The sequence below is a fragment of the Podarcis cretensis genome (assembly GCF_951804945.1).
Source record: "Podarcis cretensis genome assembly, chromosome: 12".
NCBI lineage: Eukaryota > Metazoa > Chordata > Lepidosauria > Squamata > Lacertidae > Podarcis > Podarcis cretensis.
In genome coordinates this window covers 1,824,248-1,848,315 of record NC_137181.1, presented here as the reverse complement: position 1 = coordinate 1,848,315, position 24,068 = coordinate 1,824,248, and the positions used below count along the sequence as shown (strand labels likewise).

The window sequence follows — 24,068 nt, the reverse complement described above, 5'->3', positions numbered from 1 at the left end:
CCAGTTCACTTTTGTTGCGTCTTCAAATACTTTGTAAAGGGTTCCCATTCATCTTTAAAGTCACAGTTATCCTTGTCCCGTAGCTTATATGTCAGTTTTGCCAGTTCTGCATAGCGAGAACTGGAAGCAAGATTTATTGGGGTGTTCATACTGCAAGCCTCTCCACCCTATGCTCAGGTTGTATTTGTGGCTGGAACCACACAGTGGCGTAGCTAGCTGCTTGGATGCGCAGAGCGGTGCGCATGGCCTGCACTTGGGGGCCGGGCGAGCCGGGGCAGAGCACGTTGCATGGAGCCTCTGCGGAGTCTGCCTGGCGGACACAAGCCCCACACTGCCACCACGCCACTCCCAGGAGAGACGCGTGGCTCAGGGGCACTGCCGGCCAGGCCCCACGTTATGTGCCGCCCCCCGCAGTATGCCATCACCCCTCTCAGTGATGACACCCGGGGCCGTCTGCAGCCACCACACCCCCTTCCTACACCACGGGAACCACATATCCTAAGAGCAGCAGAGTCTCCAATCGCCTCTGAATGCCATTGTTTGGGAATCACAGGTGAGGAGTGTGTGGCTGTGACAGGATGCAGGACTAGGTGGGTCCCCGGCCAGATCCAAATATTGGGCTCGTCTTACATAGTGGCTCCTAGATTCTGTTCATCACTTCTAGGAAATCTGACCCCCCTTTTTGCACAGTCTTGAACTCACACACAAGCACAGAGGGGTCTTCCTTCCCCCAAGGCCACATTCTACACTCTTCTAGGCTTCTTTGGTTTGGTAAATAGCTTTGTTGCAGTCATGTGAATCCGTATCACTACAAGAGGGAGAAAAACTGAGCACGGCTTTTAAGCCATGTAGGTTGAGAAGAACACAGGAAGTTGCTTTTGGGTGAGGCAGGAAGAAAGCCAGATGTGATTACATATTGCTTTTGGTGCAAAGCCAGCCCGCCTTGGGAAATCAACTTGACATGGCCAGAGCATTTTCCAGAAAGGCAGCCAGAGCCTTTCACGGATAGCAGCCCCCTCTCTGCACAACCCCCCCACCCCCATTTCCTGGTCACGTTTTTAAATAGTGGGTACTCTTGGTTCTTATTTCAAGCCATTGAAGGCAATTGCTCTAGAGCAGTGGTGGTGAACCTATGGCACTCAGAGCACCCAGTGAGCTTCATGGCTGAGTGGCAGGGATCCGAACCCAGCTCTCCCAGCTCTGAGCCTGACATTCGAACCACTACTGCCTCTCATTGAACTCTAACCTTCCAAGTTAAGTTAGGTTGCTCGTCTTGCCACACAAGAGTTTATTTCTTTATTAATTACATTTATATCCCACCTTTTCCTCCAAGGAGTTCATAATTCTCTCCCTCCCCATTTTATCTTCACAACAACCCTGTGAGGTAGGCTAAGCTGAGAGTGAGGGATTGGCCTGAGGTCACCCAGTGAGATTCATGGCTGAGTGGTGGGGATCTGAACCCTGAGCAGTCAGGGATTTCCTGGTCTGACATTCTATCCCAGGGTTTCCCAAATGCGGGTCTCCAGCTGTTTTTTGGACTACAGTTCCCATCATCCCTGACCACCGGTCTTGCTAGCTAGGGATGATGGGAGTTGTAGGCCAAAAACAGCTGGAGAGGGTATGAAAGACCAATATGAGCTATTTTAGGAGGCAGATGACCCAACTTGAAAGTAAGAAAACACACGCCAAATAATGTACCCCAGCAAAGCGCACCCAATTGCAATTCCCGTAGCGACCAACAACCAATCTGCCACGAGACGCGGTACATTCTGCCTCCTGCCAGAAACTTGCTCTGCTCTTTGCCTGGCCCATCTGTTTCCTATCATGTAACTCCTGAGATCTGCATTGGTTATGTCGGGCTCCAAGTACAGCTCGTTGATGTAATAGCCTCCTCCGTTCTCCTGAACCATGTCGTGGATCATGTCCATCAGCTCGGAGACCTGCTCCTCCCTCTCTTCCCCTTCTGCCCTGTTATTGAAAGCGCAGAAGCGGCGGCCACATTTCTCCATCAGCTCCTTGACGGCCTTGTTCTCTGACCACCCCACATAATCCCGCAAGGAGCCTCCACCTAAATCTTCTTTGCGGGTGAACAAGACCACCATGTGCTTGGTGGCCTCCAAGCCAAAGACATCCTGGACTTGCATCGCTGCCGCCTCGTCTTCTGCTGTGAAACGGCCCACCTGAGTCACAAAAACCAGAGCGTGGGGACCAGGCCTGGACAGCTCAATGCCGCGGATGATCTCGGCTGCTAATTCTTCATCACTGAAGGCACCTGAGCTCAAAATATCTGCTGTGTCCACCACCAAGACAGTCCTGCCATTCCAGGTCCCCTGGCCTCTTTGGCAGGTCACAGTTGTTGTTCCTGGCCTAAGCGCCGACACAAATTCTTTCCGGCCAAGGATGGTGTTTCCCGTGGCACTTTTCCCACAGCCTGTTTTACCGACGAGGATTATCCTCAGTTCTCTGTCTTCTCCTGTGAGCAATGGAGGAGATGTTAGAGAACAGGAGATCAGCAACCAAAGGGTTAAAGTTATCTCCAGGGGAAAGTCAACCCTTTTCTGATATTCAAGGCAACACCTCACTGCCATCCAGTGAAGCAGAGGGGGTGAAAATGGCAGCAGCTCACCTGTTTGTTGTTTGGGATGATAATCAGGCAGGAGAATAGGATGGGGGTTCGCTTCTGCTGCTTGTCTGATGATACAGTGGTACCTTGGTTTTCGAATGTAATCAGTTCCGGAAGAATGTTTCCAAAACGTTTGAAAACCAAAAACTCAGTAGGGAAGCCTCAGTACAATAGGGAAACTCAAAAAGGAAGCATGTTCGGCTTCCAAAAATCATTCGAAAACTGGAGCAGTTACTTCCGGGTTCCCAACATTCAAAACCCGGACTACGGAGGTGTTCGACAACCGAGGTTCCACTGTATTTCCATTCCCTTAAAATTAGTGGCCTTTGTGTTGAAATGAACGGTGTGGTATTGTGTAATTAATCACAACATCCATTATGATCCGTGCTATTTTTGTAGAAAAAAGAGTGTGCTGGAGCTCACCAAAAACTTCTCCCTTGTTCTGTAACACTAACCCACCTGAGAGGTACCTCAGCTGAGCTCCAGCTGAAAAAATGCCCTGGTTATTATTATTTATTAAATTTGTATGTCACCCTTCATCCAAAAAGTACAGGGTGTCTCACATCATAAAAATACGAAACGAGAAAACTAAAAACATAATGAAACAAGGACAAAAACAAACCAATAACCCCGTTCCCACAAACACATTTAAAAGGCCATAGAAAGTTAATCAGCCCAAGGCCTGGCTGAAGAGAAACTTTTTCTCTTGGTACCTAAAGGATCTGCAATGAAGGCACAAGGCAGGCCTCCCGGGGAGAGTATTCAACAAATGGGGAGCCACTGTAGAAAAGGCCCTGTTCATGTGTTGCCACCCTCCAGACTTCTCGAGGAGGAGGCGCACAAAGAAGGATCTCAAAGGATGATTGCAGGAACTGGGCCCGTTCATATGGGGAAATTTAGCATGTTAAATTTGGCCATGGTGGATAGCAAGACGAATCAGGTAGTTTTTGTTGGAAGCTGGACTGCAGTGGAAGGAAAACTGTGCTGATTGAGCCAAGTACAGCTTAGACCCAGGTTATCTGAAGGACTGTCCTCTCCCATAAGAATTTGCCAGGCTGCAAACAGGGGTGACAATCTGAATTTTCCAGATGGTTTATTCCTGTAGATCATGACATTCGTACAGTTGGTATCATTCAAAATCCAAGCTGGTTCATATGAGGGAATACAGTCTTTCAGATAGCTTGGACCTAAGCTGTAAAGGGCTTTAAAGGTCCTTGAATTTTGCCCGGAAAATGATGGGTAGCCAGAGAAGCTGTTTTAACCAGGGAATCGTCTGCTTCCTGTAACCTTCAGGAAGGGGAGAGCTGGGAATACTGGTGCGGTTTCAACTGGAACCATTAAAAATGGAGGAAGGGATAAATAATGTTTGTGGGACAGTAGCTAATGTAGATTTCTCCCTCAAAATGTGATGTCTTGCCTTCTTTCTTACCTTCTCCGACGGAATCTTCATCTGCCTGAAATATTTGTGATAGTTTAAGGTTAGTCCAGAGCAGCCTTCGATTTGCAAACTTGAACACTAATTTGATGCTCGTTGAGAAATGCTTTTAAATCTATTATTATTATTATTATTATTATTATTATTATTAAACCACCGACTGCTCTTCTTTAAGAACAACCCCCCTGAATCTTCTCCGTGCTCTGAGGCCTCACTTTTTGCAAAGTGCACAGACCCTGAGAAACAGAGATGCTGTATTTTTCCGTGTATAACACGCCCCCTTGTATAAGATGACCCCTTTTTGGGGGGACTGCGACAAAAAATGGGGGGGGGGATTGCCACAGCCACCAATGGTCTGCACGCTCACTGCCATAAGCCCCCCTGCACACTACACAAAACCATACACAATTGCACGCAAGCATCGCCACTGCCGCTAATCAATCGCTCAGTTGCTGCAGCCGATCGTTAGCAGGCCTTGACGCAGACACCAATCACACCCCCAATCGCCAATGCCAGTCTCCAGCCGGCTGCCACCACCAATCACCAGTTTTCTCCTGCTCTGGAGGGCGGGACTCGAACCCATGGCTTCAAGTTATGAGAAAGCAGATTCTGACTAAACACCAGGAAAACCTTTCTGACAGTAAGAGCAGGTCAGCAGTTGTGGACTCTCCTTCCTTGGGGATTTTAAAGCAGAGGTTTGGGTGTCCATCTGTCAGTGATTCTTTAGCTGTGTTTCCTGAATTTCAGGGGGCTGGACTAGATGACCCCTGGGTCCCCTTCCAACTCTACAGTTCTATGATTCTATGAATTACCTTTCTACTCTCCTTTCTGTTAAATGACCCAAGAGCAAATTGCCCACCCTTTCTTGGGGCTTACCTCTGAGGTTTTCAGCAATGGTTCACGTGACATGTTTTCTCCCGTGGCAATTTTCTTGCTTCAAGGTGACAGTCTTCCAGGATTTGTTCCTGCAAACAATGCAAGTTAGTCATTTGCTTGAAAGCCAGCCTCCCCCGTGAGCCGAAGGCAGGGCGTGGGTGCAACCTCTATGATGATACATCAACCCAGTGCAGGGCTTGATAAACTCAACAGAATTGCTGAATTGCAATTCCAAGTGCAACCTTCCCCAAGTCTGCACAGGAGCACGTCCTACTGAACCCAGTGGGGCTTCTTCCCAGGTAAGTGCGGTTGGATTGCAGCGTTCACGGTCGAATACATTTAAGTCTTATGTATTTATAGAATATTTTTATTGATTTTCCATTTTTAACATTTTTATAACATCATATCTCCATTTATATGTTTTTAGCTCCATTCAGCTGCTTGTTCCATCGCCTGGTTTTTTATAAAACACATCCTAATTCCACACATTTATACCTTCTAGATTCTCCATCTAATCTAACTTATTCTAAGCTTAATACACAAGTAGAAAGTTCCTTTCAATAAACGCTGCATGATTTTTCTCAGTCCTGCTAGTGCCTTTATATGTTTGCAGTTACTGTCTATATATTGAACAAATTTACTCCATTCTCTCTGGAAGACTTGGTCAGGCTGGTGTCGGATTTTCCCCATCAGCCTTTATAATTCCGTATAAATTTATGTCTTTCATCTTTATGTCTTTATGTCTTTCGGGGATAACCCACATCTGGGTTGTGAGTGTCACTGCCACCAGCCTTAAAGCTCTTAATATTTTTAATATTAATAAGCTTACTGGGAAATGATATATAATGAGTTGAAAAGGATGCTTAAAATAACCTTGGGGGGCGGGGAAACCCAGAAGCTTTTCTTCTGGGAATTATAGGGACAGAACTACCTAAATTGTATAGAAATTTATACATGTATGCTACTACAGCAGCAAGAATATTTCTTGCTCCTAAATGGAAAGAAGCAGAATTCCCAGAAAAAGAATAATGGAAACAAAAACTTATGGAATATACAGAAAACGTGAAACTTACCGGAAGAATAAGAAATCAAGATAACAAACTTTTTATAAAAGAACGGAAATGGTTTATTGAATATTTACAGATAAATTGCAAACAGATAAGACCATTGGCAAGATTATTGTAAGAACCTGCAGTTCCATAAGTGTTTATATTTAAAGTAGATAATTAAATGAGCAAATTAAATGAATATGCAGAAGATATTAAAAAATAAATTTAAGGAACTGCAGAAAGAGGGGGAAGGAAGCCAAACTTTGAAATGCTAAAATGATTGTGAAATTAATGAAATGTATAAATTTGGAAAGTATAAATAAAACATTTCTTTAAAAAAAAAAGCTCTTAATATTTTTATAATTGCACAGGTGTTGTTGCAGAAGAAGAAACTTGAGAGTCTTGAAGGTGTTGGAACATTCCTTCCTGTTTTTGCTGCAACAGACCCTGGTTCTTTCTTAGGAGAGAGCCTCCTTGAAAAACGTCTCCGGTTTTGACCCTGTCCTCTTCACCCCTTCCCACCTACCTCTTTGGAGATCACAGGTGTGGCTCCTCCAGATCTTTCCTACTTCTGGACGTTCTTGGACGACATTCTTTTCCTGAAGTGCAGACAGAAGGAGCAGAGGAGGCGGCTGCTGTTGGCTCCAAGCTGGAAAGGAAAGACAGGCTGCAGTAAACTATGTTCTCCTCCAGTGAGAAATGGCCCAAACTCCACCCACAGCCTGCCAGAAAAAGCCGTTGGCTTAAAGAAAAAGTTTTTGCCCGCACAAAAGCAATCATGAGGGTTAATGCTGCTAAGTTCTGCTGCAAAGGAAGTTACAGACATTTCAACATTTTTGTTCGTGTTTCTTTGCAGCTATTTTGGTCCCGGCGTTTCCCTCCACGACCTTGACTCTCACTGTCTTTGTGTCCCTTATTCCGAACCTGAAGTTTTAAAGGGGTGCAGGCAGCAGCTGCCCATCAGGGAAGCAAGGCACTCTGCACAAGCTCAGAGACCATTGTGGCCCCCATTATCATGGAATCAGAAGATTTGCCTTCAGAGCCTCTTTCTTTTTCCTGGCATTTTGCAGATTGTGTAGCTGCAAGCTCAAGTTCCCGACCCCTGTGCTAGAATGGTGGAATATAATAAACTGCCCCCAACTGGGGAGAATAACCTTACCATATTATTCTCTGTATAAGACTATATTTTCCCCCATTTTTTTAAAGTTTAAAATTGTGGATCGTCTTATACATGGAATGTTTAAAATATTTATTTCTTAATTTGGGGCTCAAAAAATAGGGGTCGTCTTATACATGGGGGCGTCTTATAGACGGAAAAATACGGCAATTAAAATTAAAGTCCTTCTACAGATTTTACTTCTAATCCACCCTAAGTTTAGAACAACCATCAAGTGACTGAGAAACGATAGCAACCTTATTTGGCAATGGAAGGAAGAACAGAGAACCATTTGCCACTTCCAAAGCATACATTTAAAGCACCTCTGATGCACTTGGCACTATCATGCCTGTAGGTCAGACATGCTTCTAAACACACTTTTCCTGCAATCGCAGTGCACACGCTACACTTCCTATAGGGAAATCCCTGGGCTCACTTGGATTGCCAAACAAAGACACCAGCCAAAAAATGAGGAGCAAAACAGCAGCCGGTTGGCTTGATCTTTTATTCAAAAGACTGCTGCAACAGGACTTCCGCCCGCCACACGGCAGAAGCAGGAAAAAGCCCCGAACAAAGGGATGCTTCCACTTTCATTAGTTTTCTTTTTGTGGGAATGTTCATGGTTGCAGGAGAGGATATATTGTCTGATTATAGCCTTTCCAACTTGTGTTAACAAGTTCACAATTTAGCAGAGTAACATCCTCCCTTTTAAAGTCACAGCGGATGTGGTTGCTATGGCTCACTAAAGCCTCTATAATAACTGTTCTGGTATTTTCCCCTTATTCCCTCATAAAAGATAAGACACGACACAGTCTTCTACAAAAGTATAAAAAGAGTTTACTCACACATCATTCTGTTCACAATATGATCCCAGAAGGCAGACCTAGCTTAGAGAAGTAACATACATCTGGAAACTATCTCATAAGGAGACAGTCCCTTTGTCCTCTCTTGGCTGGAGGCCAAGAGAGCATCTTTGGCTAAGCAGATGTTGCTTCTTCGATGCATGTAGCCAAAGAGAGAGAGATGGCTGCCCTGCCCTGCCCTGTGCTTTTCTCGTTACCTGCACAGGTGAGGCCACGCCCACCTCCGGTCACATGCAGAGGAAGTCTGTCCCAGCCCAGAAGGAAACAGGAAGTTTACCTGCTGGCTGGACAAACATTCCTCCCAATAATAATAATAATAATAATAATAATAATTTATATCCCGCCCTCCCCAGCCAAAGCCGGGCTCAGGGCGGCTAACAACAATCAAGCAATCCAACGATTCTAAAAACATTTCATTATAAAAATTAATTAAAATCAAATTGATGGCAACCAATAAGCAAAATTCTGTGCAGATTGCCAGAGGAGGGGGTCAGGCTGCGCCCTGACCAAAGGCCTGGTGGAACAGCTCTGTTTTGCAGGCCCTGCGGAAAGATGTCAAGTCCCGCAGGGCCCTAGTCTCTTGTGACAGAGCGTTCCACCAGATTGGAGCCATAGCCGAGAAAGCCCTGGCTCTAGTTGAGGCCAGCCTAACCTCTCTGTGGCCTGGGACCTTCAGGATGTTTTTATTTGCAAACCGTAGATTCCTCTGTGGGGCATACCAGGAGAGGCGGTCCCGTAGGTACGAGGGTCCTAGGCCGCATAGGGCTTTAAAGGTTAAAACCAGCACCTTAAAGCTGATCCTGTACTCCACCGGGAGCCAGTGCAGCTGGTATAGTACCGGATGAATGTGATCTCGCAGCGAAGACCCCATAAGGAGTCTCGCAGCGGCATTCTGCACCCGCTGGAGTTTCTGGGTCAGTCTCAAGGGCAGCCCCACGTAGAGCGAGTTACAATTAGCCAGTCTGGAGGTGACCGTCGCGTGGATCACAGTGGCTAGGTCAGGGCGAGAGAGGTAAGGAGCCAACTGCTTAGCTTGGTGGAGATGAAAAAATGCTGCCTTTGTTGTAGCTGTAATTTGCGCCTCCATAGAGAGGGAGGTATCGAAGATTACACCCAAACTCTTGATGGACGGTGCTGACACTAATTGCAACCCGCGCAAGAGATGGGAGTTGCCCCCTCAATCCCATATCGTCCTGCCCTAGCCAGAGGACCTCTGTCTTCGAAGGATTTAACTTCAACCGGCTCCCACGTAACCATCCAGCCACAGCTTCCAGACATCTGGTCAGTGTGTCTGGGGCCGAGTCAGGATGGCCATCCATCAACAGATAGAATTGGGTGTCATAGGCATACTGATGGCAACCCAGCCCAAAACTCCGGACAAGCTGGGCGAGGGGGCGCATAAAGATGTTAAAAAGCGTTGGGGAGAGTATCGCACCCTGAGGCACTCCACACACCAAGGAGTGGCGCGATGACAATTCCCCCCCAAGCGCCACCCTCTGTCCCCGACCAGAGAGAAACGGGCGCAGCCATTGAAGGACAGTGCCCTGGATCCCCACGTCGGCAAGGCGGTGGTCCAGAAGTTCGTGATCGACCATGTCAAAGGCTGCTGACAGATCTAGAAGAATCAGCAGCCCCGACCCGCCTTGATCCAGCTGCCTGCGGAGATCATCTGTTAGGGCGACCAGAGCCGTCTTGGTCCCATGACCAGCGCGGAAGCCGGACTGGAATGGATCCAGAGCCGATGTTTCATCCAGAAACCCACTAAGCTGTTCAGCAACCGCTCTCTCAATCACCTTACCCAGGAATGGAAGATTCGAAACTGGGCAGTAATTGGATAGATCTAAGGGATCTAATGATGTTTTCTTTAAGAGCGGACGCACCACTGCCTCCTTCAGTTCCCCTGGGAATATCCCGGTGCCAAGGGACAAATTGATGATATCCCCCAGGGGGGGCCGCACCTCGTCTGGACACGCTCTAATCAGCCATGACGGGCACGGGTCAAGAGGACAGGTGGTGGGCTTTCCAGCTCGGAGGAGTCTGTCCACGTCGGCTGGAGATAGCCGGTCAAAGTGGTCCAATACTGGACCCGAGGACAGTCGAGGGGCTTCCAGTTCCTTTATTGTATCCAAATTGGCAGGGAGGTCATGGCGGAGCAACAGGACCTTCTCCGCAAAAAAGCTCGCAAATGCCTCACAGCTGTGTGTCAGATTGTTATTTAAATTTGGCTGTCCTTCAAGGGACGTTAAAGACCGAATTATACTAAATAATGTGTAAACATGTTCACTCTAGGAATGTTGTAGTTGTGTTTCACATCCCACACTTTCCCCCATAAACACTCCTTTGGTGAAGTATCATGCACACATCTTAGATACATCACACATATGTCACAAATGGGGAGGGGTCTCTGGCAGAAACTCGTCCATCAGGTTCTGCCCCCAACCCTCTCTTGCCCTCCACCTTACCCCCATCGAGTGATACAAAGGAAGTATTGACAAGTTCCTGGGTTTCCAGGTCAGGTAATGACACTTCTTTGTCCTGACCCGGGAGCACAATCCATTCTTGGATGGTTGGCTATTGTGCATGAGATGACTACCTGCCTGGCACCCATTTGCCAGGATGCCAGGGAGTATCTCTTGTTGGACTCGATGGCCCTTGTGGTCTCTTCCAACTCTATGATTCTTGTGCAAGAGGCTGCTCAGTACGTGATCCCAGGTTTCAGGGATTATGGTTGCCCACATCCCAGACTCCCCCCTTGATAGCTATTCCTTCCCTGAACAGAACAAAGTTGGAATGGCACAAATCGAGACAGGAGCGATTTTATATGCCTTTCTAAGGTTTTCCCAGTGAGCCAGTATGTAGATATATTTATCAGTGAATCGTTGCATTCGGTAATGTGCAGCGGAGGCCCTTTGAATAGAGATAGGGAAAAACTGTGATGAAGTGTTTTGTGGGGACATTTGCAGGAGTGATTGTGTTGAGTTTGGTAGTTGGTGTGTGTGTGTGTATGATGTCTGCTGGAGGTCAAACACCCCGCCTGCCCCCAATGTTTACATAAATTCCTGTAACACACTCCAGATATATGCATGTGAAATAAGGTTTTTGTGCGGCATAAACAAAACATAACATGTGGGATGAAACTGCGAGATCTCTGCTGCGCTGCTGTGCAAAGAGGAGAGAAACTGCTATGATGTTTTGCATTCAAGGTCGAGCAGAAGATAGAAACCACTGATATGAAAAACAGAATGTTCTACCTGCCTATTGGGGTTTCCCACACAAGGCAGGGTATTATTTGTAATGGTGCAAATTCTCAGAAATGGTCCACAGCACATAGATTTCGCTTTCGCTTTTGCTGTTTACTCCCATAGTTTCCCTGCAGCTTTCTCTGCCTTCCTTGTCCTCCTGAGCAGGGAGAGCCTTCTGAAATCTCAATCAGGGATAGTCCGACCATGAGGTGGGAGAATACATGTTCTGAAAGAGCCCCTGTTTTCCAGGGACAGCCCAGGAATTGCATAAGCCATCCCAGTTTCTGATTTGATCCTGGAATGCCCCGGTTTTCCTTTTTCCTCCCCTCGAAGTACCGGAGAACAATTAAAAGTGGTGTGTGTAGGCGCAAAATGGACTCCTGCTTATCCTGAAAATAAAATTCCTGCACCAAATGGAGGAAATGGTGATGGTGGTGCACAAAGCCCCTCCTATAATTTTGAAGGAAAAGGTCACCAATCTACTTTCCATTCTATAATTGCAATGCTTCAGTGGCCAGCCATTTCTCAGGAAACACTGGGAGTGTTTATTCCTTAATTGAAAATGGAGTCTTGCGCCGTCTACTCATAAGTAAATCCCATGGTATTCAATGGTGCTTACTCCCAGGTAACTGGGTAAAGACTAGGCAGCTTCACACTGCAAGCCGAACCATGTTTACTCAGAAGTAAGTCCCACTGAGTTCAATAGGATTTCCCATGGGGCTGCCCTACAAATACCAGACAGATTAAAGGGTCTGAAGAACAAGGAAGTGGAATGAGGGATGCAGGAGAAATTTGATCCAGCTTCCTTTGAAAGGTGGAAATAGTAAATTTCCACTTTCCAAAGCAAAATGAAACAATCAATATCTAAAATCCTCCCTTTGTGGAATCTCATGATGCAGTTCTCTAGCTGAAGTTCACAAGAATGCATATAACTGTGAAAATGACATGCAAAGGTGCATTTTATTAGGAACAGTGTCTTGCAAAAGTATGTACGTAATTTACAAAGGTGTTTGTTAGGAGAAATTGACACAAAAATACGGCTAAACTTTCATAATGGTTCAAAAATAAAAATAATGCATTTCCAGAGAGTTTAAGACAGGAAACATGAGAAACTGAGAGAACGGAAGTGGACTGATGTATCCATTCCTACATGCGGTTTAGGAAACAGCAGACAATTATGTTATTATTTTCATAAAATTCCTTTACCTCTTGATTGTAGAAAACCTCAAAGCAATTTGCAAAATGAATAAAACAACAGGATTATCCACAAATTAAAACCAGCGACAAACTACAAACTTATCAGTATTCTAAATATGTGAGTAGCCTTGTCTAAACAAAAATGTTTTTTGCAGGCAGCAAAAAAGAGCAAAGTTGCCTGCCTGATGTTGATATGCAGGGAGTGTTGGTGCCTCCACACTGAAAGAAACATTTCTGACCAATGCAGAGCAGATATTATGTGGCACCTGTAACTGTGCCCATTCTGCCAATCGAAGCATCCAGAGACCACATGTGGGATCAGGCGATCTCAGGACTAAACTGCTCCCAAACTGTTAAGGACTTAATATCCTGAGAGCAACACCTTGAACTTGGCCTGGCAGCAAATCGGCCCAGGTGTCCAAGGCTGACAAGCACCCTCCTGTCAACAATGGTGGCATCCTGCACTCATTGCAACTTCCAGATTAGGCACAAGGGAAGCCCCACATATTTTAGAAAGAAATGAAACACTATGAACTAGAGGATATAAGAGCAGCCTTCAATTCTTTCCCCTTCCCCCCTCTTTCCCTTTTTCTTTGCAGGGCCTTGATCTGTCCCAGAGCTTTTCCATCAGCAGCTTGGAGGCCTCCTCCTTCTCTTCTCCAGCTGCCTTGTTATTCAAAGCAAAGTAGCAATTGCCACATTTCTTAACCAGTTTCAGGAGCGCCTTGTTTTCGGACTTCTCCACATATTTCTCCAAGGATTCACCTTTCAAATCCTCTTTGTGGGTGAACAAGACAAGCATGCGCTTCCCAAACTTCTTCCTAAACACCTTCTTGACTTTTTTAGCAGTTTTCTTGTCTTCCGGAGTGAAACGGCCCACACTGATCACAAAGACCAGAACGTAAGGACTGGACTTGCAGAGTTTTTTGATCTCTCGCTTGTGCTGTTTGAGAGATTTTGAACTAGAGACAGCGGGCGTGTCAATCACAGAAAACTTATGGCCCTTAAATTCCCCACTCTCCTTCTGGACGTTCTGAGTTGTTGGCTTAGCTGAAAAAGCCGAGTGAAATTTCTCCCGTCCGAGGAGGGTGTTCCCTGTGGCACTTTTCCCCACACCGGCCTTGCCAAGAAGGACGATACACAGTTTTGATTCTTCCTTGTCCCCTGTGAATTAGAAAGATCACGTTAGAGCAGTGCTCTTCAACTTTTTCGAGCCCACGGCTCCCTTGACCAACCACATTCTTGCAGTGGATCCCCTGGGGATCTGTTACACATAAGGGGGGGAGTCCCCCCTTACTACCCGTCCCTTTTCTTTTTTTAAAAAAATATATTCTAAATTAATTTTACATTTATGATTTGACATTCAAACTTAGAATACAATAATGAAATATTGAATTCTCTGAATTCTCTGACCTCCCTCCTCCCCTCCGTGGCGTCCACAAACAACATTTTATTCTGCATCTCATACCGTTCTCTATTTATCTATATAACTCGAATTTTAACCATAGTCTTTTTCACATTGCAAGTGTTATTGTAGTCCTGCTAATGTTTTTAATTGTTTACAGTGTATTTTCAGGTACTGTGGTACCTCAGGATGAGAACAGAAATTGTTCTCCCGCGGCGCGGCAGCGGCAGGAGGCCCCATTAGCTAAAGTGGTGCTTCAGGTTAAGAACAGTTTCAGGTTAAGTACGGACCTCCGGAACGAATTAAGTACTTAACCCAAGGTACCACTGTATATGGAATAAACACACACACAAACATATTTTGAGGAGCAAAAAAGAGGACACATTTGCTGACTTCTACTGGAAAAAGATGGGGAAAAGGTGGTGCTGTGGGTTAAACCACTGAGCCTAGGAGTTGCCGATCAGAAGGTCGGCGGTTCGAATCCCCGTGACGGGGTGAGCTCTTGTTGCTCAGTCCCTGCTCCTGCCAACCTGGCAGTTCGAAAGCACGTCAAAGTGCAAGTAGATAAATAGGTACCACTCCGGCGGGAAGGTAAAAGGCGTTTCCGTGCGCTGCTCTGGTTCACCAGAAGTGGCTTAGTCATGCTGGCCACATGACCCGGAAGCTGTACGCTGGCTCCCTCGGCCAATAAAGCGAGATGAGCGCCGCAACCCCAGAGTCGGCCACGACTGGACCTAACGGTCAGGGGTCCCTTTACTGGAAAAAGAGGACACACGGCAGTCCTCTATGATATTCCCTATCCTGTGCAGCAGGATGTTAAACTCAATGGGGGAACACTTACCAGAATCTTGTGCGTTGTCTTCTTTCCGATGCAATCTGAGCCACCACTTCTGCCGCTGGAATGTTTGTTGCAACATAACAGGTTAGATACAAACAGCCTTCGGTCAGCAAACCCAACACCCCGGGACACGGGTCCTCAAAAGTGCAAACTTGAGAGAGGATTATTGTAAATTTGTGGGGCCTGTGTTCCTTGGGGGAGAGGGTAGTTAAAATGTGTCAGGAACTGGGGTTATTGACAGGAGTGGGTGATGGGCTCATGTTTCTACATGCCAAACACTCCTACTTTGTGACCTATTTGTGATGTATCTGGAAATGTATTATGGGAAGGGGCGGAAGGTCTTAAAAGTTCACGCAACCCCAAGCTCGGGGTTCCTATTCTCCGTGTGTTTGAACCTTGTTGCAACAAATAAAGATCAAGTTTACTGGTCACTGTTTTGCTTATTTAACTTGGCTGGAGACTCCTCCTCCTGCTGACCAGGGTGATCCGCGGGGAGTGGCACCCCAACTAGCCAGGCAGCGGAGTAAATCCTCACCCCAGGATTTTTCCTTATCGCTGAAGTGACAATTGACAAAAGCTCCTCCTCCATTAGCATCACGAGGACCAAACTGGGACTGCAAAAGCTACTTCCTCTGTCCTGCAAGAGAGCTGGGAGGAGAGCTGGACTCTTTTAGCTGGCCAGGATCCGGATATCTTCTAAATGGCTCCTTTGTTCCCACTTACCTTGGTGGATCCTGACTGCTTTGCCATATCTCACTGCCACCGACTCACCCGCCCCGGTCTCTTCTCCCTGCAAATGACAGAGTTACGGCTGTACGAACGATTGCAAGCTACTTTCTGTGGCAGACTTTTATTTTTGCAGTCCATACATTTTTATTTTTATTTTAAATCCCAGTAAAATCCCACTTATTTCTTTATTTCCACTGATGTGCAGATTTACAGAACGAAAACCACCAGCATGACACACATGAAGAGGAAATGTTTTACAAATTCAAAAGACCACACACCCATTAAAGGGATACCAATCCAGACATTTCTACAATTGTGCAGTTGGTGTGCCATGACTCTGTCAGACTTCAGGGATATCATTCTCAGGCAAAAAAGGCTTTTATATGTGTCAAGAGATGGAATCAGTTCCTGTGCTTAGTCAGCTGAGCCTGAGGGTAAAACTCAGTGCCATCAGGAACTAGAGCAAAACTGTTCCTACCACAAATTCTTCAAATAATTTTAAAATATTTTGGCCATGAATCCACTCTTAATCTTGGTTTTTGTTTCCTTGTTCTATATGCAATTACTTAATTTTTTTCTGGGCAGAGTTGTGGCCCTCAAAACAGGTTCTGAGGCTAAGCCCTGCCTCAAATCAATTCACTCAGTTTCTCATTTTGACAAATACAGCTCTCTAAATTTGTGCAGCAATCTGCATTAAAAAATAAAACAAACCTCATGCAAATTCACCAGCATTTAGTGCAAATCTCTCCTAAAAAACATTTTTGTATGTACACATTCTTGCAAGCAATTTCCCCCAACATAATACATGGATTTTTTATTTTGTTTTTAAAGTAATATGTGTATTTTATTCCACACTTCCCCCTGCTTTTTGCATTTTCATATACATTGTTTGGCTGGAGAAGTGCATCACAAAATTCAGGAAAGTGTGAATCGCGAAGGTTGGCTGTGTTTCAGTTTCCATCTTATTTCAGAAAGTGCAAATTATGTAGGCTCAATAGTAAATGTGAACTAAATTCCTCCCCTGTCCCCATCCTCGCATAAAGTCCCCTCAACAAGGCATCATCAACCCTCATCTTTTCCCGGGCAAACATTTCGTGAGCCAGGTTTCATCCTGTCGTCACGCAAACGCCCCCTGGGATGGCTACAGCCAGCAGATTCCGAATGCCTATTTTGATTTCTTCATGCAGAAATGCTTTGCCCTTGAGTTTCAGTCCTAAACATCCCATTGGGCTCAGTTCTGAGCCGACACGTACAAAATTGCACCATGAAAAAACTAATCGGTTTGGACTCCTTTGCCCCCCCCCCCACCTGCGGCTTCCTTCACTTCCTCCTACCTTTTTGGAGATCACAATAATTCTCTCTTCATCTGTGGATTTTTCCTATTTCTGCTCTGTATGCTGCTCCTTCCTCCGCTCTCCCTGAAATCGTTCAGCTTGTGAGACGAACGTTCGCTCGGAGCTGAAAATGAAAGTTCACAGGGCAGAATAAATTCGGTTTCCTGAAGCAGAGCAGGGGACGCCCCCTGGCTGTCCAAGACAGCAGCAGGTTGGAAGGGAAAAGGCTTTGCAAGCAACTCCGGGGGGAGAGGGAGACTGCAAGTGGCAGAGAGCCCAATCCTGCACATCATGGCACGTGGACAGAGAAATGAGACAGAAAAGTTTCCCTCTCTCATTAGAACTTGTGTCCAGGGCCGGATTGAGGTTTGATGAGGCCCTCAGCTCCTGAAGGGAATGGGGCCCTTTAGATGTCCAGCTGTCCTTTGTCAACAACAAATTGTCGCTGTTTTTTTGTGTGTTGAATATATGCTATATGGTCATTTATGGACGTCATAAGTATCTCAAGCCATTTGCACATCACAAAATACAGTATGCACTATATCAAAGTAATTGTTTTTTATCTTCTATTTTGGAAATGAGAAGGGACACGGGTGGCGCTGTGGTCTAAACCACAGAGCTTAGGACTTGCCAATCAGAAGGTCGGCGGTTTGAATCCCCGCAACGGGGTGAGCTCCCGTTGCCTGGTCCCTGCTCCTGCCAACCTAGCAGTTCGAAAGCACGTCAAAGTCGAAGTAGATAAATAGGTACCGCTCTGGCGGGAAGGTAAACTGTGTTTCCATGCGCTGCTCTGGTTCGCCAGAAGCGGCTTCATCATGCTGGCCACATGACCCGGAAGCCGTACGCCGGCTCCCTCGGCCAGTACAGAGTACAGAGCCAGTGTGGTGTAGTGGTTAAGAGCAGTGGACTCATAATCTGGTGAACCAGGTTAGCGTCTCGCTCCTCCACATGCAGCTGCTGGGTGACCTTGGGCCAGTCACACTTCCTTGAAGTCTCTCAGCCCCACTCACCTCACAGAGTGTTTGTTGTGGGGGAGGAAGGGAAAGGAGAATGTTAGCCCCTTTGAGACTCCTGAAGGGGAGTGAAAGGCGGGATATCAAATCCAAACTCTTCTTCTTCTTCAGTAAAGCGAGATGAGCGCCACAACACCAGAGTCAGTCACGACTGGACCTAATGGTCAGGGGTCCCTTTACCTTTACCTTTATTTTGGAAATGTACCATTTTTTCCCCTTTACATTTTTTAGGGGACCCCAAGAGAATGGGGCCCTAAGCTATAGCTTCTTCAGCTTATACGTAAATCCAGCACTGCTTGTGGACATTCACATTTGCAAAATGCTCCCTAAACTGCAGGTCAGATCGGAGCTGAGCTACTTTCCAGAGAGTAACTGCTTTGCTGCTTCAGAACTGATAAGCCCTTTCTTATCTCAAGTCTGGCAAACAGACTTGCAGGAGAGGCTTGTCTCAGGAAAAAGCTGCTCTTTCTCCTCTGTCACTTTAAAAGCAAGGCAGAATGAAATGCTTTTTGTATTTTAAAGGAATATTTCTGTATTTTATGGCTTAAGGTTAGAATCATAGAACTGATCCTGAGATGATCCCAAGCACCATCCAGTTTAACCCTCTGCAATGCAGGAATCTGCAAGTTGCCGTAAGGGTATTGAATTCATGACTTTGGCGCTATGAACACTATGTTGGTTTGTCATCAGGAGAATTTAGAGAGGGGAAATTGTGTGCAGGCAAAGGGTTAAACACCGGCTTCTCTGTCTTCTGAATACCCCCTGTGACATTACCATGTATGAGAGAGTGCTGGAGGGGAAATTGTTAAATAGGTTGCACAGACAGGACCCAGGGGGGTGGAGTCAGTGGGACTATAAAGGAGTTCTGAGAAGAGTTCTGGGAGGAGTTCGTTGGGAGTTGTGGGTGGGTAGTTGGTTGGGTTTCATGGGTGGGCTGGTTGGGAAAGGCAGTTGGTAATAGAGAGACAGGGCAGTTGGTCCGTGAGTGTGGGGTGGTAGCAGAGATAGAGAGAGGAACATAAAAGAAAGTAAAGAGGAACACTGTTTGTAATGCTGTAATAGTTTTGTTTTAAGTCTGAAAAAAAATACACTCTTCTTTATGAATTGAAAAGCTGACTGAGACTGAAGTGATTTTACCAGGGAGGACCTGGTTGGTGGCAGCGGATTAGTGGTGTACGGGTCAATAGTCCATGAGATGACCAGGGGCTCCGTACGAACGCCACACACCCCTCCCCAAACCATTTTTCTTCCTCTTTTCAAAATTTCTTTATGGACACTCATTCATGCTTGTTTTGGACTTAACTCAGTCAGTGGTCAGCATCACACATTGAAAGAACAGTAAGAGCACATGACTTCCTTCAAGGAATCCTGGGAACTGTAGTTCACCTCTCAGAGAGCAACTATCCCAGACACCCTTCACAGACTCCAGTTCCCAGAATTCTCTGTGGGGAATCATGCAACTTAAATATACTGTATGCAGTCAGCCCCAGTCACCTATTTGTTAAGTGGGAATAATTATGGTTTGCCACCCAGATCAGAATCCTTCCCATCAACAAGTGGGGATTTTGATCTGTACTTGCTAGGGCATGGCAATATCTGGTTTTCATCATTGCAATGCATCACCAGCTAAACACTGCAATATATTTATTTATCACGATGTCTGAAATAAGGATGGAGCTATAGATGTGAACAGATATCTGGTTTTCAACACGGCCATATATCAGCAGCTAAACACCATGATATACCGATATATCACAATGTCTGATGGATGGATGGAGCTGTGTAGAGGCACTGACTGGCTTCACGGTTTTCTCCACATTGTGATTTCTGCATAGCACACACGCATCATGACTTGCGATAAACTGCCAGGTCAAATATTATGAAACCGATATCACGATACGGACTTCAAACCACTTCCGGACAATATTACCACCCAGCCCTAGTACTGGCTTTGATAAGATATGTGAGTTTGTTTCCTTGTCTGCGTACGTGGAATAGTTTTATATGTGCTTTTATTATTATGTTTGTCCTGTTCAATTGGTTTGATGTGTGATTCAGAAATGGAATGAACTGATGCAATACATCATCAATCAATCAATCAATCAATCAAATCTTTATTACGGCCATAGACAAGAATAAGTAGGGTGGGGTGCAATCATTTAGAATCTGTAAAACGTTTTGGAAAGCTAAAAAGTATTAAAAGAGAAGGTATATCTAAAAGACTATAAGAAACTAAAAGAGGGGTTAGGAGCATTAAATGGATGTGGAGGAGCATAAAAGATTAGTATATAAAAGACTACAACTATCAGTTTAGAGAGCACTATGATGTGAGTGTTCATTAAATCTAGTTTGTGGTGCAGGTCATCATCCGATGGATCTTGAGCGCTGCTGTGCAGAACCTGGCAACATCGTATGTTGTAGCAGGGTTGGGATCTGACAGCAGCAGGGAGGTATAAAATTGTCCTGTGCACCTTGGGGTACTTATGGTGTAATGGGGAGAGGAGGCTGATACTAATGTCTCTGTAATATAGGCACTGGAGAAGCACATGCTCTGTTGTTCCTATTTGTCCAGAGTCACAGGGGCATTGCAACTGATACAATGACAAATAAAATAATAAGCATGTGATTATTACGACATTGCACCCAGACAATCCGGTTTGTTCATTAGTTTATTTGTTTTTCTCCTGACACCTCATAAGAAGCTGGTGGGCTGGCTTTAAAAATCCCCAGCTTTGCTAAACGGGAGATATTGAGAGAAACGATTACAATGGTAAAGTAACAGGTAAAGCCCTGCACCACACACACATATGGCAAGAAATATTTTTGGGTAGCTGAAACCCTTGTGAGCTTTCCCTTCCCCCTCTCCCTTGGCCCTTTTCCTGCAGATGTAAGATCCAAGCGCTGCCTCCATGATGGGCGTCTCCAGGTATGGCCTTGCATTCCCCTGGACCATCTCCAGGACCATCTCCATCAGCTCGGAGACCTGGTCCTCCCGTTCTCCTAATGCCGCCCTGTTATTAAAAGCGCAGAAGCGCCCCCCGCATTCTTGGACCAGCTTCCGGACAGCCTCGTTATCTGACTGCATCACGTAATCCCGCAAGGAGTCGCCTTCTAAGGCTTCTTTGCGGGTGAACAAGAGGATGGTGTGCTTCATGGCCTCCGTCCCAAACATCTCCCGGACTCGCTGGGCTGCCTCCTCGTCCTCTGAGGTGAAGCGGCCCACTTGGGTCACAAACACGAGCGCATGAGGGCCAGGCTGAGAGAGGTCAAGGCAGCTCTTGGTCTCCTGGTCCAGCCTTTCATCGCAATCTCTGGTGCCCAAAATATCCGCTGTGTCAATCACGGACACAGGATGGCCTCTCCAAGTGCAGGACGCCCTTTGGCAGGACAAGGTGGTTGTCCTGGCCTGAAGTTTCGAATCAAAGAGCTTCTGGCCAAGGATGCTGTTTGCTGTGGCGCTTTTGCCGCCTCCAGTCTTGCCCACAAGGACGATCCTCAGTTCTCCCCTATTTCCTGCGGGTTTTGAAAGACAGCAAAGAGCTGGTCAGCAAAAATATCAGAGCAACCACTTCTGGTGGGATCCCTCTTAATATGTGATTGTTGAGAATTATATTGTTTTCTGATCCTCAGAGAGACTGAATGCATATGTAAAGTGTAAGGTAAAGGGACCCCTGACCATTAGGTCCAGTCATGACCGACTCTGGGGTTGCGACGCTCATTTTGCTTTATTGCCCAAGAGAGCCGGCGTACAGCTTCCGGGTCATGTGGCCAGCAGGACTAAGCCGCTTCTGGCAAACCAGAGCAGCGCACGGAAACGCCGTTTATCTTCCCGCCGGAGCGGTACCTATTTATCTACTTGCACTTTGACGTGCTTTTGAACAGCTAGGTTGGCAGGAGCAGGGACCGAGCAACGGGAGCTCACCCCGTCGCGGGGTTTCAAACCGCCAATCTTCTGATTGGCAAGTCCTAGGCTCTGTGGTTTAACCCACAGCGCCACCCGCGTCCCTTATGTAAAGTGTACACATGTATAAATAAAAGCAGAAGAATAGATTGGGAAATGTTTGTGTACACCTGATAAATTCAGCAGTGTAAATAAGTTTTGATGGATGCAATAATGGAATACTGAATGGTTTAAGTTTTTTGTAAAATATGCAGGGATTTATGATATGCATCTTCAATTTGAACAAGTGCTAGTTCCTTTTCCCAGCTCTGGTCAGTGCAGGCAAGAATGAGCCGGGCGAACCAGTGGCCTGATGCAGCCGAGGGCATCTTTCTAGATTCCTGCAGATGTGCATCAGGATGGCATCCCAGCCAGGCACCTCCCACCTCCCCAAATCCCAAAATATTACACATTGGTATAACAATATTTTTTCTGCAAATAAATAAAATAAACGTCATTGGGGGTGCCGTGAAAAACTCCTGCGAAATGGATCTGGAATAATCCACCCCACCCCAAGCAGTCAATCTGCCTCTGGGTCACTGGAACCCTTCCTTACCTCCTCTGGTCCAGTCCATCTTCCCCTGAAAAAAATGGCAAGAAATCAAGATGATATTCTCAGGCAGCCTTCCATCTGCAAACCCAGCACCCCACCCCTAGTTCAGCCATGTGGTATCTCAAAAGAGAAACAGCACATTTCAGACATAAAAATGTTCAGAATATTTTGCAAGCAATGAGAAAGGAAATGCCCACTGAACTGTGCCCAAACACTGTGGCTCTTTCCTCAGGTGGCACTTCAACAGAATTCAATTAAAAACTTTATTATTATTAATTTCAACTATTATTTTCACGTATTGCAAGCAGAAGAACACCCCTCCTCACCCTGAAGAGCACATGACTTTATATTACTGTATCAGGAAGTTCTTAACATTTGCTGTTTTATCTATGTGTTTAGATCTGTCGGTAGCTGCCCAGAGTAGCTGGGGCAACCCAGTCAGAAGTGTGGGGTTCAAATAATAAAATTTATATTCTGGTGGAGTGTTTGCTTAATTTATTCATTTCATAAAAATATGCACCCCTTGATTGTAAAAAAAAGAGAAGAACCTCAAAGCATTTTGCCAAAAGATAAAATCACCATTAAGAAGAATTAACAATGACTTAAAAGCTGAGTTAAAAAGTTAAAATGACAAGAGCTAAAAACAGATTAAAAGTCTCGCCAGCTTTCTAAGCATCTGAATAGGCTTGTCTAAACAAGATTAACAGGCCTTCCAAGTGTCCCTATGTTCCAGGGACAGTCCCAGATTTACACAAGCCCCTCCGGTTTCAGATTTGACCCCAGAACGTCCCACTTTTCCTTAGAATAATAGACTCATAGAATTGGGGAGTTGGAAGGGACCACGAGAGTCATCTAGTCCAACCCCCTGTAAGGCAGGAATATCCAGCTGCCCCAAACGGGGATCAAGCCTGCAACCTTGGCTCTAACCAACAGAGACATCCAGGCTTAGGATGTCCCTATGATCATGGGAGAAATGTTGGAGGGCCTGGACTTACGGAACCCATGAGCCAAGGAGATAAGTAACCAGACAACCTTTAGACTTAGAGGACATCTGGATAGGGAAGCTGTTTAATGTTTGGTTATGCTTTTATATACATGTTGGAAGCCTCCCTGAGTGTCTGGGGCCACCTAGTTAGATGGGTACAAATAATAAAATTATTAATACAGTATTATTATGGAACAGGAGGTCCCTATTTTCATCGGAAAAACGTTGGGGAGGGCAAGGAATAATTTCAGCAAGCTCCAGAAGGAGTACAGTGTCCCTGACAAACACAATCCTGCAGCTGCCCTGTTCCTGTTTGTTGTGGAAGAGAAGCTCCAGTTCGGGCGCACTCTTAAGCCACAGTTGGTCGATCAGCCTTTAAGGATCCTCCACAGGGATCCTTCCTTGCCTTTTGTTGCAACAGGCTAAACACAGCTGCTGCCTCCCTAGGACGCTTGAGGGCAGGGGCCCAGCCTGGTATGTCTGGGCATATTGAAGGGAGCTGCTTCTGAGCGAGGAAGGTGCGCCCAGGAGCGCGGAGAGGCTGGCCAGGGCTGGAAGCGAGACAAGGGGCGTCTCCCGGGTCCTCTTGCAGCAGGGGCTCCCTTTGCAACCAGGTCCTTCTCTCCCTCCTCTCATCTCTCCCCCACTCTGCCCTTCCCAGACGGCAGACCTCACCTCCTCAGCTGCTTCTGCAGATCCTTCCTCGGCCCGCGTCGTCTTCCACGCCGCTTTGAGTTTTCCTGCAGCGAACGGGAGCGAGAGACGAGCTGCTTCTCCGAAGGGAAAATGAAAGTAGCAGCTGAATTAGGTCCCCTTCGGCTTGGAAGGAG

General features: G+C 46.1%; 1 protein-coding gene across 1 annotated transcript; it reads right to left on the bottom strand.

Annotated features, from left to right (window-relative positions):
• Positions 1-1,273: 1,273 nt before the first annotated feature.
• LOC307199715 (GTPase IMAP family member 8-like) lies at positions 1,274-24,068 on the bottom strand. The gene is made up of 7 exons (XM_079947693.1): positions 23,914-24,068; positions 22,257-22,281; positions 20,480-21,273; positions 15,408-15,474; positions 13,151-13,605; positions 4,053-4,077; positions 1,274-2,473 (listed from the first exon to the last, which is right to left on the bottom strand). The coding sequence occupies exons 2-7, from the start codon at positions 22,273-22,275 to the stop codon at positions 1,644-1,646; spliced, it is 2,190 nt and encodes a 729-aa protein (XP_079803819.1). The 5' UTR covers positions 22,276-22,281; positions 23,914-24,068; the 3' UTR covers positions 1,274-1,643.

Coding starts and splice junctions, on each gene's coding strand:
- LOC307199715 (XM_079947693.1), bottom strand. Junction 4,078..13,150: donor ACAAGGCGCTCCTGAAACTG/GTTAAGAAATGT, acceptor CAAATATTTCAG/GCAGATGAAGATTCCGTCGG. Junction 2,474..4,052: donor TGAAGATTCCGTCGGAGAAG/GTAAGAAAGAAG, acceptor CATTGCTCACAG/GAGAAGACAGAGAACTGAGG.